The sequence below is a fragment of the Saimiri boliviensis genome, chromosome 11 (assembly GCF_048565385.1).
Source record: "Saimiri boliviensis isolate mSaiBol1 chromosome 11, mSaiBol1.pri, whole genome shotgun sequence".
NCBI classification, from domain to species: Eukaryota; Metazoa; Chordata; class Mammalia; order Primates; family Cebidae; genus Saimiri; species Saimiri boliviensis.
This window is the reverse complement of record NC_133459.1, coordinates 6,605,344-6,624,800: the sequence shown is the minus strand read 5'-3', so window position 1 is coordinate 6,624,800 and position 19,457 is coordinate 6,605,344. Positions and strand designations below refer to the sequence as shown.

Sequence of the window (19,457 nt, the reverse complement as noted above, 5' to 3'; positions counted from 1 at the left end):
ATTCTCTCTTGCCTGACACCAAGTAAGATGTGACTTTCGCCTTCTGCCACGATTGTGAGGCTTCCCCAGCCACGTGGAACTGTGAGTCCGTTAAACTGCTTTTTCTTTTTTTTTTGTTTGTTTCTAGCTGTTTCTGTTTATTGTATTGCCTAATAAATTCCCAGAATGCTCCAAGGACTGAATGAGCCGGCTGAGGGAGGTGCTGGGTGGATCCTGGAACAAGAGCACTTGTCCTGGGTGACTTTTTGATACCACGACTGGTGACATATCAGGGACCAGAGATGGGGCAGTCGATTTGGAACTAGACTTGAACCTCAGCCAAGGGAGCTGCTCTCTGGAGAACATGTAGATGTACCCTCTTCTATTTTCCCACCTATATCAAAGTTGTCTATTTGACAGAGACCAGTTTTGTCTTTTCTTTTTTTTTGGAATGATCACTTTTCTGTATCATTCTCCTTCGTCCACTACTTTGTGAAGTTTTAATCTTTGAAGATAAATTTACCTGCTTCTTTGCCCCCAAGGAAGAAAGAACAAAAACATTTAGGCCAGGTGAGAATTCCAAGAGGAATGGGAAATAAAACTTGTTCCTCCCCCACCTCGTTCCACTCCAAGAACTCTTCAGCCTTTCCATTTCCTTTTAATACCGAACAAGACGGGACTCTGATGATCGGGCTCCTTGCTGAATTCAACTTGAAACCTGAAGGCAAGGGAGCCCATTGATGGAGATCGTAGAGACCCACCTCTGGGCACAGAACTGGGTCGAAAATGGTAATGAGTGTGCCCAAGGGGCACATGAAAGATGTTTAGCTCAGGGGTTGATGGTGGAGCCCTTAGAGGCAACATTCTTACTTGTGATTAGGCCAGTGGTACCAGAGAGAGAGAGAGAGAACTGAAAGTGGCCGCACAGCAGGCAGGGATACAAATGACCTCTTCATAAATTCCCGAGTCTGAAGTATGTCCTTATCAGCAGTGTGAGAACGGGCTAATATGGAAGGTCAGAAGTGCTGCTCCCGAAAACTCCCCAGAAATGGGAACACACCGGTGAGCATCCAAGCTTCTTTCTCATCCTCTGCTGTTTGCAGAGGCATGAAGGGGCCCTGGGATGCAATGAGCAGAAATGGCTCAGTAATCAGGCCTCTCCCAAGATGTGCTGGCTGGGACATGTGATCGCCTCCACACACCTTCCTCTCCTTGTATCACTTCTACAGGCATGGATGTCCTGTTGAATTTCTAGTATTTTTTTTCCTTTTACGTTTATTTCAGGTTGCATCAATGGGAAGTTTAGAGACAGGAAGTCAAACATGTTTTTAGGCTCCCCTTAGGGTCCCCCCATATATATTTTAATAGATGGAATTTGCTTATCAGCCTAATGTCAAGTTTATTTCAATACATATTCTCTTAGTCTGTAACAAGTTTAATAACCTGAAAGGATTCTGGAATTTCTAGATTTATTGTAAGAGCAGTCAATTATCAGCTTTAGGAATATTTCACTGCCCTCGTGAGAGCCTCATGCCATATATGCCCTTTAAGATGGCTAGAGGATAGCTATGCTGATCAAGGTCACTTAGATAATTCAACATCTATCCACGGGCTTCCTGTTCTAGCTATTTTTAGGGCCTTGACTCTATTCTAACTAGTACTTAACAGAGTGAAATCAGTCAACCTAAATGCGAGGAGGAAGCAGATGACATACTGGAGGGTCCTGAGTGAGTTCTGAGAAGTTGGTGCAAAGAGGGAATGCTTTGCTGAGACCTGGGTCACTGGCATTCAGTGCCTGAGTCACTGAATGAAAATGTGGGCCCAAGGAAAGAAGACACCCCGACAATGTCACGCACAAGACCAGACTTCTAAGCCTTCGCTGGGGAGAAAATGACACGACCTTCAGAAACGGACCGTAAAGATCACGGTGACTGTGGCCCACCGGCCTCTGCGGGCTTACCTGTATGTCATCCATGGGCTGGGAGCATTCTTCATTTTCTGCACTATCCTGGTAGGAGCCCAGCTCTGTATTCACCACCTCTCTGTTAGCCATCATCAGGACACTCATTGGTTCCCGTGGACGCACCTGTGAAGGTGCTGCCTCCTTTCCTACATTGGTCCCCTTCGGATTTCCAGTCACCTGTACTGTAGACACACCAAGGTAAAGATCTTTGGAATTCCACTTTCCTACGGGCTGAGATCCAGAGGCTTGGAATGCTGCAGTCTCTGGAGTGGGAGGGGAGATTTCCCGGCTGTAGTCCCTCACTCCTTCACTGGGGCTGAGTGTCTCGGGGACAGAGTGCTTAGAACTAGGGCTTTGCTTCCTGATATTTGGCTCTTCCAGACTCAGTGCAGTGGGAAGCAGCTTCTCCTGCCTTGTCTGGAAGTACTCAGGGTTCAATTTATGCTTTTTAGGAGCCGGATAATCTTTGTGGCTCTCACTGCTGTAGTAATTAGAGGGTTCAGAACGAGGTCTTCTCAGCTCTGAAAAGTACAGTAGAAAGGACAGTCAGGACAGGCGATACAACTAGGAACCCTAAAGAATCAACACTTTCTCTAGGCCTGAGAGACACAAAGTGCAAAGCCGGAACTCAAGACACGCCCCTAACATTTAAATATCCCCAGTAGCATACACCAGATGCAGATCATCCTCCTCCACAATTATGTATTTCTTGCATGAACATAGAATTTTTGCTACTTTCTTCTGTACTGGGGGAGGGGGTGGCACTAGGCATTCTTAAAGGAAAATCAGAAACATTAACAAAAAAGTCTGAAATGTACGTGACTATCCTATGGACTTTGCTGAGGGCAAGTGCATGAAAGCAGATGGTATCTCTGTCAAGTTCTGCAATGTAGTAATTCTGAATTCTTACCTGGGTTGGTGCTTGCAATAACAGTGACTCCCTTGGGTATTTCTGGAGAGCTGATGGCTTCACTGTGCCACTGGGCCATCCAGCTCTCTGTGCTGGGCTCTTCGCTTGCAGGACAGTGGATTCTGGGGTTCTGTCCCAGCTGAGCCTGCTCATCTCTCTGAAGGTGCTCTAGACACTCTGCTAATTTCACATGACCCCGCGACCTAGCAATTCCCAAAGGCAGCCTTCCTAGAGAGTCAGGAATGGAGATGGCCCGCCGGTCCCACTTGTACAGCACGACAGCAGCTTCCAAGTGCCCGAGGGCACATGCCCACATCTAGAAGACAGGGAGACATAGCAAGTGTTTTCAATCAGAGGTCAAGACCAGCCTTGACTTTTGCCATTGCTGCCAACTGACAAACTGGTCCTTGCTGGCAATCTCAGTGGGGCCACTGAAGATTCCCATCACAAAGTATCTCCAAAACATGCCATGTGTCAGCGAGAGATAACAGTGAGAACCAGACAAATCCTGTGCCAGACTGGAAGAACGGCGAGGGGGTTAAATGAATGCATTCCTTACCAGAGGAGTACAGGAGAAGTGGTCCACATTCAAGGGGTCAACTTCCAGTTCCAGATCAATGCTGTCTGCGTGCTTTGTGCTATAAGGGAGAGCACCAGAAATTACCACGCTATTCATCACTGTTAAAAGGAAACACCAGAATAGTATAAAACCCCACCAAGATGAAACCCAACTGGGCATATAACATCCCTGTGGTGAAGAAATAGAGGGTCCCAGGGTAGTGTGGATGCTCCATTTGCCTAGGGGTCCAAAGAAAATAACAAGTCTAACATTTAGTTATTATCTCACTGGGTATTTCTTGGGAAGAAGTTCATTAAAAATCCCTTGGAAATTGTCCTTGGAGAAAGCCTTTTGCTCACAAGCTATAAAGCACATTGAACGGGCAGATTTCTTCCATGGGTGGCAGTGCTCAGGAAGAATGTGAGTGAGGATGCGTGAGGCTGACCCCAGCCAGCTGCACCACAGCCTTACCGCCATTTGATGAGGGTCTGGATAAGGGTGGCATAGCCCTGGGCAGCAGCCAGGTGGAGGAGGGTCATTCCGCGGAACGTCTTTGAGTGGATCAAGTGCTTGGACTTGGCCCAGCAGGCTCGGCTCATCATCTTCTCACATACCACCACCACACGGCTCTCAAAGCAGCTCCCCAAAGCCCCAGGCCCAGAAGCACACTGTCATGAAAAAGCACATGTTACGACCTCAGGACTAAAGGCCCTCTGCCCCAACAGCATTTCGATGTAGGGGAAACAAATGCTTTATGATTAGAAACTCACGATGGAAAACATAAAACACTGCAAATAAAGAAACATCACTGGACATGCTAGCTCACGCCTGAAATCCTAGCACTTTGGGAGGCCGAGGTGGGAGGATTGTTTGGAGTCTGAGACCAGCTTGGGCAACATGATGAAAAACTGTCTCTACAAAAAATACAAAAATTAAGCTGGGCACGGTGGCTCATGCCTGTAATCCCAGCACTTTGGGAGGCTAAGGCAGGCAGATCACCTGAGGCCAGAAGTTCCAGACCAGCCTGGCCAACCCTAACCCTAACCCCAACCCCGTCTCTACTAAAGACACAAAAATTATCTGGGCATGGTGGCGTGTACTTGTAATCTCAGCTACTGGAGAGGCTGAGGCACGAGAGGTGTGCCTCGGGAGGCGGAGGTTGCAGTGAGCCGAGGTCATGTGACGGCACTCCAGCCTGGGCAGCAGAGCAAAACTGTGTCTTAAAGAAAAAAATAAAAATTAGCTGGGTGTGGTGCTGTGTATCTGTAGTCCCAGCTACTCAGGAGGCTAAGGTGGGAAGATCACCTGAGCCTGGAGTGGTCGAGGCTACAATGAGCTGTGATCATGCCACTACATTCCAGCCTGGGTGACAAGAGTGAGACTTGGTCTCAAACAAACAAACAAACAAACCCAAATCCCCAAGAACTATCCATGAAATTGAGATGAGAAAGTGCTTAGCTTCAGCTCAGCAGCACTTCTCTGAAGTCCACAGCTCTAAAGACACGAGCCTATCTATCACGGCTGACACAGATTAGGAATGCAGATTCATCTTGGGGAAAGCATAAAAAGCCTAAAAAAAAAAAAACGTGGCTCCAGCCTTCTTGTAGGCAGTAAACTGTCGTGAGGGAGCAGAGTGGCTCTCCTAATGTTTCCACTGGTGGGTATGTGGCTCTTTCACTCTCGTTTCTTCTTTTTTTTGAGATGGAATCTTACCCTGTCACCCAGGCTGGAGTGCAGTGGTGTAACCTCAGCTCACTGCAGCCTCCGCCTGCTGGGTTCAAGAAATTTCCAGTTTATTTATATATTTTTAGTAGAGATGGGGTTTCACCATGTTGGCCAAGCTGGTCTTGAACTCCCAACCTCGAGTGATCTGCCCACCTCAGCCTCCCAAAGTGCTGGGATTACAGGTGTGAGCCACCATGCCCGGCCTCTTGCTTCTTCTGAAGGAGAATTAGATCACTTAGATGTGGATTGTTTTTTCATTAAAGAAATGACTAAAAGTGTCCAATAATAATCCAGTCTTTTGTGTAAAGTAAAAACGATACTTAGGAAAGCATTTAGAGGTCTTGAAACTTAAGTGTTATTGATAACAGTAAGGGCTATAGGAAAGAGAAGCTTACTAATTTTAACCACATGGCTTACTTCCTCTGAATCAGTTGTAATGGAAGGAAAAATAAAATCACAGTTAGTAATCTCAACACCTTATTTGAGTCTGTGTGATAGCAGTTTCATGTTTAACACTTCCCCAAATAAGTGGGACTTCTAGGCTAATTTGTATCTCTGGTGTTATGTAAAAAGTATCTTTTTTTCTGGCAATAAACTGCATAAGCAATTTCACTTACTACAGAAATACTATTGCTCCTCGCTGATTTTTATTTTTAAATGTGGAAAAAATGGCTCCCAAAATAAAAAGGCAGATGATGGCTTGTTACGCCATCCTCATCAGAGCTGTAAAAGCACCTACAGGAGCAGAGGTGGGTGATCGCAGCATGCTGTGCGCCGACCTTGACTCAGAAGGGCCAGGCACAGCCATTCTACACACACCAGACACGTTCACGAGCACATGGAGACCACCAGAGTGAACGAAAAGGGAAGTTTTTGTGTATTAAACGAAAACAGCCATGTCTCTATCCTGTTTGGCAAACACAGACATATATTGAAGCCAACTTAAACTGATGAAAGGATATTCAATAGCGATTAACATGGAATGAGATTCTTACAGGCCACTTGCGTAGCGGTTGAGCTTTAAAATGACATTACATACCAAATCGTTTATGCCACTTTTGTGGTGACAGGAAAAGTATTTTAAGGAGACCTTTTATGTGAGCCATGAGGTAAATTAAACAATGACTACTTCTTTTAGAAAACATAGTACTATCAGGTGAAAAAGAAGCCTATCTTAGGCCGGGCACGGTGGCTCATGCCTGCAATCCCAGCCCTTTGGGAGGACAAGGCGAGTGGATCACCTGAGGTTGGGAGTTTGAAACCAGCCTGACCAATATGGTGAAACCCTGTCTCTACTAAAAGTACAAAAATTAGCTGGGTGTGGTGGTACATGCCTGTAATCCCAGCTACTTGGGAGACTGAGGCTGGAGAATCACTTGAACCCGGGAGGTGGAGGTTGCAGTGAGCCATGATTATGTCACTGCACTCTAGCCTGGATGATAGAGCAAGACTCCATCTTAAAAAAAAACAAAAAAAAGAAGCCTATCTTGGCCTTAATATTATTTGACCAAGTGTCAAATAATATTAAGGCCAAGTGTGCCAAGTCGTTTCTTTCCTGCTGATCTCTGAAGACAGGGGAGAAATACAAAAATGTGCCGGGCGCGGTGGCTCACGCCTGTAATCCCAGCCCTTTGGGAGGCCAAGGCGGGTGGATCACAAGGTCAAGAGATCGAGACCATCCTGGTCAACATGGTGAAACCCCGTCTCTCCTAAAAATACAAAAAAATTAGCTGGGTGTGGTGGCGCCTGCCTGTAATCCCAGCTACTCAGGAGGCTGAGGCAGGAGAATTGCCTGAACCCAGGAGGCAGAGGTTGCGGTGAGCCGAGATTGCACCATTGCACTCCAGCCTGGGTAACAAGAGCGAAACTCCCGTCTCAAAAAAAAAGAAGAAATACAAAAATCTGAGGAGAAAGGAGATCAACTTTCTGGGTATGGTATATGGTGCTATTTTTACCCATTATTATTTAAAATATTACTAATACTTGATATTTATGAGGTTCATAAATCCAAAAACACACACCTATAAATTTAGCTGTGCAAAGGAAATCATTTTTCTTGAAGAGAAAGAGGAGGGATCATTTGAGGATTTTTTTTTTTTCCAACAACTTGGTAGTAGAGATAAGAAATACCATCGGTTCCTTTAAATTTATTTCTAGGGCCCCCTGAGAAATAATTCCTCCCTGGGGGACTTCCCCAAAATGAACTTCCTAAATGAAATGTATATAAAGCCTTAAAGACCAATGGGACTCTAAAACAATATCTGGTAATTTACTTGTACTTGGCAATATGATACATTCTTCATGGAACTCACAAAAAAACTGTGAAACATGCTATAATGCATAATGTCATTCTACACTAAATCATTACGTAAACACTTTCTCTGGGCTCTTTTCATATTGACCTTGAGTTTATAAAAGGCTTATGAATTACTGAATTCAACTGTGCTTTTTACCTATACTTAAGATAGGGATAAAATACAGAATAGAAAGTAGGAAGATTCTAAATTAATTCTGAACCCTAGCAGATCTGAGTCACCATCTGGCCTTTTTTTAAAGACAGGTTCTTATTCGATTGACCAGGCTGGAGTACAGTGGAGTGATCATGGCTCACTGCAGTCTCAACCTCCCCGGCTCAAGTGATCCTCCCACTTCAGCCTCCTGAGTAGCTAGGACCACAGGCATGTGCCACCACGCCTGGCTAATTTTTAAATTTTTTAATAAAGACAGGGTCTCAGTATGTGTTGCCCAGGCTGGTCTTGAACTCCTAGGCTCAAGTAATCCTCCCATCTCAGCCTCCCAAAAGCACTGGGATTACAGGCGTGAGCCACCACGTCCGGCCCGCCTCTATTTTTTAATTGGTTGTCCTTAACGCCCACCGCTGGGTAATTCAGTAGTGATTCCTGAGATAAACAGAAGTAACTTAAGGATTAGGGGAGTAAACAACAGAGAAGCTCCACATTCCAAGGCTTCTTTCGTAATACACAGATCATAATGCTTAAAAGCACAGGTACTGTAAAGTACCCCCTCAGACTTTCTGCCTGAATCCAAGCATAGCATCAGCAGCAGCGAAGAGAGACCTGTGACCCATCCACTGCCTCGCCAACCCATAAACAGGAAGCAAAATGGGAGCTGACCATCAGCACCGCCTCGTACCTGCGCCTGGCTTCCTCCGTTCCCGCTCCCGCCTCCGCCTCCACTGCTGCCGCCTCCGCTCGCCTGTTTGTGCTGCTGGGACCCCGTCATTTCCGCCATCCTCCTCTCCATCTGCTCCAGTCGTTCCAGGATGGACATCCTGAACTGGTTATCTAGGGCAGAGCAGGAGGAAGAGTGAGGTGGTGTTCTGGGAGAAAAGCAGTCAACATGTGGCCTCGCCAGGCTTGCGGCACCAGCCTCCAAACGCTGTCCGTAATTTCACCAAACCAGAGAGATCGCTGCAGGCCAGAACTCGCCAGCGCACTCGTGAGTCTGTCACCTCACACGGGATGGTGGCATCTGCGGTAGCCTAAAGTTCTCAGACAAAGGACCAGAAAATCTCTTTTTGTCAAAGATCAAAAGGAGGTTCAGGTTCCTGCCCCCTAGTTTGTCAAATTCCCCAGTGGAAACCCTGACATGAGATCTAGGAGAGAGGCCCCTAGAGCGAGCAAATGAAATGCAGTTTAAATTAAACTAGCAGAAGAAAGTGATCACTGCAAGAAAGGAAGGCGTGTTAGACAAAAATAAATAAATAAAAAGGTACCATCTATTTTTGCCAAAACACTGAGTTCTAAAAAAACAATTTTTAAAAATATTTTATTTCCTGACTGAGGCGCTAGCTTTTATAATTTATTTCAAGAATAGCATCATGCTGTGTCTGAGTACACCTTTTTTTTTGTTTTGAGATTGTCTCACTTCGTCGCCCAGAGTGGAGTTCGGTGGTGTGACCTTGGCTTACCTGTAACTTCCACATCCCAGGCTCAAGCCATCCTCCCACTTCAGCCTCCCGAGTAGATGGAACCATAGCTATGCACCACCATGCCCAGCTATTTTTTGTTTGTTTTTTTGTAGAGATGGGGTTTCACCATGTTGCCCAGGCTGGTCTCAAACTCCTGGGCTCAAGGAATCCACCTGCCTTGGCCTCCCAAAGTGCTGCAAGTACAAGCATAAGCCACCATACCCAGGCACATTTCTTTTCTTTTTTGTTTTTGGGACACAGTCTTGCTGTGTTGCCCAGGCTGGAGTGCAGTGGTGTGATCTTGGCTCACTGAAATCTCTGCCTCTTTGGTTCAAGTGATTCTCCTGTCTCAGCCTTCCAAGTAGCGGGGATTACAGGCACCTGCCACCAAGCCCAGCTAATTTTTGTGTTTTTAGTAGAGACGGGGTTTCACGATGTTGTCCAGGCTGGTCTTGAACTCCTTACCTTGTGATCTGCCTTCCTTGGCCTCCCAAAGTGCTGGGATTATGGGCATGAGCCACTGTACCTAGCCCCACATTTCTTTTAACACGTATCTCATCAGAGACAAACATAAATAGGTACTTCACTTCTACATCAGAAAAACAACACGACATTACTGTTGGAGCTAGGATTGAAACTCAAAGAGAAAACACTGCGATTCTGTACCACTTTACTAAGATCAGACCATGTCTTTACACACATGCGTGCACATACAAGCATACACGTTAGAGTTGGGTCACCTATCCGTGTACATAAAGGAGTCAAATCGACGTTAAAATCAATCATGCTAACACTCACTTCATATATATATGCTGATATATACATGTCATAACATATACGACACATATATCATATATAAAATATATAACAATATGTTAAATATGTATGTGTATATATAGGTGTATATATATATATATACACACGTGTGTGTGTATATATGTGTGTATATATATATATATACACACACAGAGAGAGAGAGATTGAGAGAGAGAGAGAGAGAGAGAGAGAGAAAGAAACTCTTTTTGAGATTAAGTCTCACTCTGTCTCCCTGGCTGGAATGCAGTGGCATGATCTTGGCTCACTGCAACCTCCACCTCCTGGGTTCAAGTGATGATCCTGGCTCAGCCTCCTGAGTAGCTGGGACTACAGGCATGTGCCACCATGGCCAGCTAATTTTTTTTGTATTTTTAGTGGAGATGGGGTTTCACCATGTTGGCCAGGCTGGTCTTGAACTCCTGACCTCAAGTGATCTGCCCGCCACGGCCTCCCAAAGTGCTGGGATTACAAGCGTGAGACCCAGTGCCTGGCCATACTTCGCAAATTTTAAGGAACACTGTGACAGATATTCAGCAGCAAACAGGGGAGGTCTCTCCCAGCTCTAGCACAGCCAGACCCTGGTAAGTGAAGAAGGCAGGATAATGTGATAAGGAGGGATGGAGTGGGGACAGAATTTAGACAAGTCAGGAAAGGTGACACTTGAGTTTGACCAGAATGATAAGAAGGAGCCAGATATGCCAAGAACTGGGGCCTGGTAATAGCACATGCAAAGGCCCTGAGGCATGGCATTCAGGGAGCAGAAGACCACATGGCTGGAGCACAGAGGGAGGGAGAGCAGGAGACGATGGAGCTGTAGGTGTGCAGAAGCCAGACAGTGAACAGCTGTGCGAAGCCCTGGCTCTGCCATATAGTTAACAGCTGTGTAGCTCTGAACCTAGAACAAAACCTTTGATGCCTCAGTCTCCTCACCCCCTAAATGGGAACAGTAGTTGTACCCGTTGTAGCAACATGGTGTTGTACCCACCTCAGAGGGCTGTTAATGTATCTAAACGCTCAGAACTTGATAAATCCTAGGTTAGTGTGCTTGCCATCCCCATCATCTTTAGACAAATGAAGTCAAAGTCTGTAGAAGCTGACTGAACAGCTGTGACCACATATTTCTCCTCCAACTGTTGAGAATGTAACTATTTTCAAAATACAGTCATCTGAATTATGCAAAGGGATAATCTGGAAAAGAAATATTTTATCAGCACTCCTTACCATCCTGACTATAAATTCCAAGACTAGTGAGCGAAGCGAAGGACGGTTCCATGTGAAAGAAAACAACGGGCAGAGCTGGCACTCACAGAATGCTTCCTGCACGCCGGCCACCACCGTATCACTGTGCAGACATTAACTCCTATCACGTGACGTAGGTGTTGTTACGAGAAAACTCAGGCACACGGAGATAACCCACCTGGTCCGGCCCCAGGGCTGGAAGTGTAACCAGATATGCCAAGAAGAAGGAAGAGTGATGGGAAGATAAGATGCACAGGCATGAGGCAGTCTTGCTGGAAGGAGACAAGATTCTCACGTTCCAGAAAGCTTAGCTCTACTCAAAAGACAGTCAATACCCAGCCGGCAGTTCAATCCTCACTTCGGAAAAAACTGATTTTACTTTACTAAAACACAAGAGCAAGAGGAAGACTGGTTTTTAAGAATCTTGGTATTATTTTCTGGCCGGGCACGGTGGCTCACACCTGCAATCCCAGCACGTTGGGAGGCCAAGACAGATCACTTGAGGTCAGGAGTTCAAGACCAGCCTGGCCAATAGGTGAAACCCCGTCTCTACTAAAAATACAAAAAAAAAATTAGCCGGGCGTGGTGGTACGGGCCTGTAGTCCCAAGCTACTTGGGAGGCTGATGCAGGAGAATCGCTTGAACTCAGGAGGTGGAGGTTACAGTCAGTTGAGATGGCGCCACTGCACTCCAGCCTGGGTAATAGAACAAGAGACTCTGCCTCAAAAAAAAAAAAAAAAAAATCCTGATATTATTTTCTAATAAGCTACTTCCAGGAACAACAACGCAAGAAAGATACTTCCTCTTTTTAAAATGAAAAATAATGTCTTTCTTCCAATTGCACACCTACGGATGCAAAGACACAGGCAAACTTAGAGGATCCTGCTGCGAAGTGTCTCACTCAGTAGCAACTGCCAGCAGGGAAGTAACTGTGAATACACGCTGTGTGGGGTAACGTCTACATGGCCATTCTCATCCTGTAACCACCAGTGGAAACCGCCAGATGACTCCAGAGGTGGCGCGAGTGTCCTGACTCCAGATGCCATGCCTCTCCGTTAGAAACCTGAAATCTTGCAGATCACAGGTCTCTTCCATCTGAAGCCTAAGAAGTTGACTCTTCAGTTAGAGTCCAGTTCAAAGCAGCAGCATGGCAGTTACCCTCCGTGGGATACGATAAACTCCCCTGCTTGTCCCTAATGCTGCTAAGCCAGACGACCATTTGCCTCGGAACCTACTCAGAGATCCTCATGCATCCCACTGAAATGGTGTGACTGAATTTTAAACCCCCACAGGCACAGATCTATGATTTCTTCTGCAAGTCTACAAATCTTGCATCTGTTAAACGAGTTTCCACTATCCATTTCACTTGTTCCAGGACACTCTGGAACCCTCTGGAACCAAGTGGCAAAGATGAACATCCCATGGCAGACACAGGGGCAGAAAAGCACCAAAGGCCCTCTGTGAGCTGTGGCCTGCCTGGAACAAGTCCGTCTGCTGCCCATGGAGGTGGCGTTGTGCTGCAGTGCACTGCATGCTGTCCCTGCATCAGTTGTCCCCTGCATCAGTTGTCCCCTGCCCATCCCCCCGCCAAGCACAGACACTGCAGAAAAAGACCTTCCCTGACATCACTGAGTCGGGCCCTGCCCACAGCATCGCCTGGTCAACCCCTCCAACAGTCACAGTGACTCTGTGTGTGCCACAGAGGTGACTGGTTTTCGTTCTCCGGCTGCATTCCTTGTTGCTATGCTGTAAGTGCATGATGGTATTAAGCCGCTCTGAGAAGCACTCCATGAAAATACGCAGAAGCAATTATGTGCCTCGTCACAAAACCATCTCATGCACAACAGCAGCGCTGAGCCTCTCAATTCCAAAGGGGAAGGGAGTGATAATTAAAGTAAGAAACCAATCTCAAATGCAACTGATTGAGCTGGCATCCCAGGGAGTGAAGGTCTGTTGCCCTGTGCTGCCCAAATTCCAAGAGATTTTCTAATCACACGTCCTTTCCTCTGCACGGGGCCGGGGCAGGCTCTTGGGGTTGGAAGGCTTACTCGGTTAGACGGATAAAATGATGGTCCTTACATCTCCAGACTAGCAAGCCAAAAGCCACACCTTCATACTTGTTTTACTTTTATAGCTTTATCAGGATAACTAAAACATGGTGAAACATCTGGCAAATTGAGAGCTATGCATTGCTTTAACTGTATGCTGTCTGTGATTACCAGCTACAGGGAAAATAATTACCTAGAAGCAAAAAAGAATTCCTGAATACATGAGAGTAAGAAAGCACACTTGAAAGATTCACTTATTCATGCACAAATATTCACTGGAGCACCTACTACGTACCAGGCACTTGGGAGCACCCAGAACAGCAGTGAAAACATCCTTGCCCTCTTTTGTGGACCAACAAGTAATTTCCGAAGCCCGAACAAACCTGGAGTTTTAAACTAATACAAGGCGGAGAAGCGGGGTAGGAATATGCATAGGGCTGATGAATTTGGCCCTGGTTCTCCCCACCCATGATGCTTCAAACACAGACAACACGGTCAGCCTTGGGGGCTTCCAAGTGGATGTCCTTGGGACAGTCTGAGTGAAGCAGCTGAACTACTCTGCTCCATCAGGAGAAAAATTCTGCACAGAAAAGAAAGTTCTGAGTGCAAGTTTCCATGGGCACATGAGGCTCAGAGGTGGCTCAGGGCCAGAGGAGGCTCCAGAGGTCCCAGCAAAGAAAGCCAGTTGCTCTAGCTCTGATTCCTGCCTGGCATTGCTGAGATTTTTAGTTCTTATCCAGAAATATTAGGCTATATCTGTCTCACCAAAAGAACAAGTTCCTGCTTATCACAGAAAAGATACTCTCTGTTTGTTGCAGTGAGTGAACTCTGGGCAAGGGTACAGAAGAGGGAGGCGCGCAGAGGTCTGCTTCCGGTGACCCGGGCTGGCCTTCTGTTGAAGACATGAGGATGGCAAGCGCACAATCCAGAGACAGACGCTGACCATGCTAAGCACTGCACCCAAGAAAATAAAAACTTACATAACATTTCTACAAATGCATGCTTTGGTAAGAAACAGTACAGGGAGCCATCTAGTTACAGCCTTATAAGTATCAATATGAACTTTACAAAAGTTAGTTGCGGCCGGGCACGGTGGCTCACGCCTGTAATCCCAGCACTCTGGGAGGCCGAGGCGGGTGGATCACGAGGTCAAGAGATCGAGACCATCCTGGTCAACATGGTGAAACCCCGTCTCTACTAAAAATACAAAAAAATTAGCGGGGCATGGTGGCGCGTGCCTGTAGTCCCAGCTACTCAGGAGGCTGAGGCAGGAGAATTGCCTGAACCCAGGAGGTGGAGGTGAGCCGAGATCGCGCCATTGCACTCCAGCCTGGGTAACAAGAGCGAAACTTCATCTCAAAAAAAAAAAAAAAAAAAAAAAAAAGTTAGTTGCAATGATACCCTACCTTCAAGTGGGAAAAATGAGAGAACATTTGTGGCCACTCAGAAGGCTATAAATACATATAGTTTATATCCTGGGGGGTGTGTAAGTGAATCTTAGACCCAGAATTGCCCTGAGCTATCAGCCATATCCTTCCCAGAGAAACGATAAACTTTCTGAGGGTGTGGAAAAGCAAGGCAAAATAGGAAAGAAAAAAAAAATACTCTGACAGACAAGAAAGTACCACATTGGCGCTATCAAAAGATACAAAACAAAGTGGCAGCTGGGCTGAGGTCCCTCCACTCTTAACCCCCTTGGGTGAGTCCCTGAAGTCCTGGATCTAAAGACAGGCAAAGTGAGGTCTGAATCATGTCTTACTTCTGGTGTGACTGCGAGTCTCCGCTTCCCTTCCAGTGGTAGTCTCTGGACGTGACCCGCCCGTTCCCTGCTGGAGGCTGTGTGCTGCCCCGGATGGGGGCTTCTGCTCATCCCAGTGGCCATTCCTCTAGACCAGTGGTTCTCCAATTTTAGGAGGGCTTCTTAAAACAGACTGCTGGGTCCTGTTCCCAGAGTTTTTGATCCAGTGGGTTTGAGTAGACCCAGAATTTGAATTGCTAACAAGTTCCCAGGCGATGCTGATGCTTCTGGTCTAGGGCCACATTTCAAGAACTGCTGCCCTGGGCCAGGTGCGGTGGCTCACACCGGTAATCACAGCACTTTGGAAGGCCAAAGCTGGTGGATCATGAGGTCAGGAGTTTGAGACTAGCCTGACCAACATGGTGAAATCCCCTCTCTACTAAAAATACAAAAATTAGCCAGGCATGGTGGCCTGTGCCAGTAATCCTAGCTACTCAGGAGGCTGAGGCAGGAGAATTGCTTGAACCTGGGAGGCAGAGGTTATAGTGAGCAGAGATGGTGCCACTGCACTCCAGCCTGGGCCACAAAATGAGACTGCATCGGAAAAAAAAAAAAATTTTTTGAACATTTTAAAGAATACTGTTCAGGTATTTTGTAGGCAACCCTCAATTTAGGTTTGCCTGATGTTTTCTAATCCTTAGACTGGGTTCTGGGTTTTAGAAAGAGTATCGGAGGTGAGGCACCCTGCTCATCACCTCCATTATCAGAGCGTAGCTGGTGAGTCCTGGTGAAGGCAGTCTCCATCATTTGGTAAAGGCAAGTCTGCTACACTTCTCTACTGCAAAGTTACAATTTTTCTCTTTCCATTCTTGGAACTAAGTCACTTAAGTCTGGTCCCAACAACAAGAGGGTAACTAAGTTCCACCTTGCAGATGGGGGAGTAGCTGCATAGATTATTTGGAGTTCTCTTGTAAGGAAGATTTGCCCTTATTTATTTAGTCAATCACTTATTGGTATCAGCATGGACTCCTGCACATTTATTTTAAACTCTGGGTCACAACCTGATACTATTATTTATATTGTTGCTCCCAGTGTTCCAGCTTTGGCCATCAGGAGCTCTTTTCCAGTGGACCCTCGAGCCCCAATGACGTGCCTTCATCATTTCTTCTTCCTTTTGGCAATTCCTTCCTTTCTGGCATTACAAGATGCTCCAGATTCACCTCTTATTTTGCCTGTGCCAGCCCTAGAACTGTCCATTTCTCTAAAGAGTGGAGTTTTGGTTCTTTTTACTGGAGAACGGTATTTAGAAACCAAGATCTGGGTGCTGGGGTGTTCACTGCTATTGAGGTATCATTGCTTCCAGGCCTTCTCAATGGACAGAGCTAGGAAGTATACATACATATCACCATCCATGTATGTACACTTATCTAGAGTTATTTCTGTATCTACCTGCATACACACTAATGGAAACATGAGTTCCTGCTGATGTCTCTATGTCTAATACAGCACGGCTGTGTTTATTAGAGCCCTCTGAGGGCATTTTGTTTTTGTTAGAGCTGGGGTCTGGCTATGTTGCCCAGGCTGGTCCTGAACTCCTGACCTCAAACCACCCTTCTGCCTCAGCCTTCCAAAGTTCTACAATTATAGGCATGAGCCACTATGCCCAGCTAGCATTTAAAAAATACATTAAATGATGATGAAAGTAACCGTGTGTTACCTAGCTATAAAAAAAGATATATGAAATGCTGAAGAGACACTTTATTGATACGTTAAACTAAATGATATGTTAAACTAAAAGAAAAAAAAAGGCTTTGAGGTTTAATTCTTGTATCTCAAAAGTATAAGCATAGGGTATAGTATAGTAGTCTATTCATTTACCTTATTATACACAAATTCTTAGATTCCAACAATATTAGAAAGCATAAGTATAAATAGAAATAGACTCATAGTCCCAGAATAGCTTTGAGTATTACAAAGATCAAGAAGAAGATGAAAAAACTCTTCCAACTAACAAGTGACCCAAGGTCAAGGAATGGTTACTTGGGGCTTCAGACTCCCGCCCCGCCTTTGTTTTTTTTTTCTGGGTCTGCCTCATCCTAGCCTGTCCATCAGGGCTGTTACACAAAGTTACACAGCACAGTCATGGGACATCCTTTTCTCTTTCTCTGACAGGGTTTCCTAACCTTCAAAGGGACTCACTTTAAAATGTCCCATACTAACATTCACTTAAATGCTTAAAATTCCTGAGCAATGTTTTAAAGACAGAGACGATTTCATGAAATCAGACACCCACAGTGTGTTCTAAGTTTAGAAGGGCTGGGATTGGCTGCCGTAAAAGTGGAGAATCCCAAGTGTCTGGGCGTCTGCTGTGAGTAAGAAAGTGTCTATGCCAGGAAACCAACTCCTAGCCAGACTGCCCAGGCTCTCAGGTCCCAGCTGCACCTAATGCTTCCTCTCGATTTTGCACAACTCACTTTCAATCTTCAAACCTAGTTAATTTGCCTGGTTGTACTGAGCAATACACCATGAGGTGGTTCCTGGTATTTTATCAGATAATTTAGTTTAAAAAATTCAGTCCTTCCTCTGGCCGGATACAGTGGCTCACACTTGTAATCCCAACACTTTGGGAGGCCGAGATGGGTGGATCACCTGAGGTCGGGAGTTCAAGACCAGCCTGACCAACATGGTGAAACCCCATCTCTACTAAAAATACAAAAAAATTAGCTGGGATGATGGTCCACGTCTGTAATCCCAGCTATTCAGGAGGCTGAGGTGGAAGAATCACTTGAACCTGGGAGGCGGAGGTTGCAGTGAACCGAGATCTCACCAGTGCACTCCAGCCTGGGCGACAGAGCGAGACTCCATCCCAAAAATAAACAAATAAAAAATAAATAAAGTAAAATAAATCCCTGCTCCTGAACATACAAAACAAAATGTAAACTCTTTGTTGTGACACATCATGGAACGTTCTTTACCAACCGTCCCAGGCTACATTTTTAGGGTTCTCGCATAACTCAATGTTCTCCAAAATTCCTGGTTCACCACCAGGAATTTTACTTACCCCTGGGCCTCTGCCAAGGCCAACCTTTCCCTTCATCTATCTGCTTAACTTCTTAACTCTTCAGAGTGTGGCCCAGACATCATTCCAATATTATTATTAATAATAATAACAGCTACTGGACATCTACAGTAAGCCAGACACTCTACATGGATTATGTCTAATCCTCAAAATGACTGAAAGAAAGATTCTCCCCCTCATTCTCAGATGAGGAAGCTGAGGCTAAGAAAATCTGTTGCTTACCCAGGGCCATACCACTTGTAAGTATCAGGGCAGAGATTTGAACACAGGCTAGACTGCAGACCAATGTTCTTTCCGCAATGTCTGGTAAACCTTCCACGTTTTGCCTTGGCTCCTAACAGTCCTGAGCAAATGAAGGGATAGTTCTTTTTCTACGTGTCATTCCTGCTAGAGGCTAGACTGTGAGCTTTTTGAAAGCAGGGACCTTGTCTTGTGTCCCTAGCACCATTCAGAGAATGAGTGCGTGTGGAAAGGATTATTTTCTAATTTAAGCTCCTGGAAGCCTATTTATTGATGAGGTCATCCAAACTCTGGGGCAAGAACCCTGAGCAGCCTCCGTGCCCTCCACAGTGCAGTCCAGGTGGTTCATACATCAATGAGTAGTTTTATCACTTGTCCAGGAGCAAGGGACGATGGTCAAAGTGATCCGAGGCCAGCAGAGCTGATGTGGAAAGCAAGTGTGTCTTTCCGGCTGGTCCGCTCTCAGCTCAGGGGAGGAAACCACGCAGCTATGGTGAAGACTCTGGAAGCCGGGAATGAGCTGACTTCTACACAGGCCCAAGCTGGAATTACCCAGCAATGTCATTTTTCTATAGCCACTGAATTTTGTGTGAAAAATACCAACCCCTAAACATAGCCTGGTGGTTCACGCCTGTAATCCCAGCACTTAGGGAGGCGAGGCTTAGGCGGGTGGATGACTCGAGGTCAGGAGTTCGAGACCATCCTAGCCAATGTAGCAAACCCTGTCTCTACTAAAAATACAAAAATTAGCCGGGCGTGGCAGTAATCCTGTAATCCCAGCCACTTGGGAGGCTGAGTCAGGAGGATCACTTGAACTCGGGAGAAGGAGGTTGCAATGAACCGAGATCACACCACTGCATTCCAGCCTGGGTAACAGAGTGAGATCCCACATCAAAAAACAAAACAAAACAAAAAACAAAAACAAAAACCTGACCCCTCACTTTGAGATATGCCCCCTTTTCGCCAGAAAAATGGACTATCTGGAATACAAATGCCTGGCAGCCCTGCTTCACGAAAGGAATGGCTTTTGTTAGCTACCAAAGGGTTTAACGAGCCAGCCACGTTCAACTGTTGTATAAACATGAAGTTTCAATTGGGTTAAACAAAAGCAGCACTTTCTGGAACAGCCCAGAAAGTGTCCATGAACCTGAATGCCTGCACATCAGCTAATGAATAATATCGGCAAACATGAGAACTTGTTATCACAACTGCTGAGCTGAGCCACCTCGG

General features: G+C 45.9%; 1 protein-coding gene across 32 annotated transcripts in view; it reads right to left on the bottom strand.

The window, feature by feature from the left end:
* Positions 1–19,457, bottom strand: part of CAMTA1 (calmodulin binding transcription activator 1) — a 964,942-nt gene that overhangs the window by 28,274 nt on the left and 917,211 nt on the right. For 17 of the 32 annotated variants that reach the window (XM_039474351.2, XM_039474350.2, XM_074379999.1 and 14 more), the window contains 5 exons: positions 8,290–8,441; positions 3,883–4,079; positions 3,412–3,490; positions 2,853–3,168; positions 1,940–2,124 (listed from right to left, as the gene is read on the bottom strand). In XM_039474351.2, coding sequence (XP_039330285.1) covers positions 1,940–2,124; positions 2,853–3,168; positions 3,412–3,490; positions 3,883–4,079; positions 8,290–8,441 — 929 coding nt within the window. Of the gene's footprint in view, positions 1–1,939; positions 2,464–2,852; positions 3,169–3,411; positions 3,491–3,882; positions 4,080–8,289; positions 8,442–19,457 lie in introns of all 32 variants that reach the window. The other 15 variants (XM_039474345.2, XM_039474346.2, XM_039474343.2 and 12 more) reach the window with 1 other exon arrangement.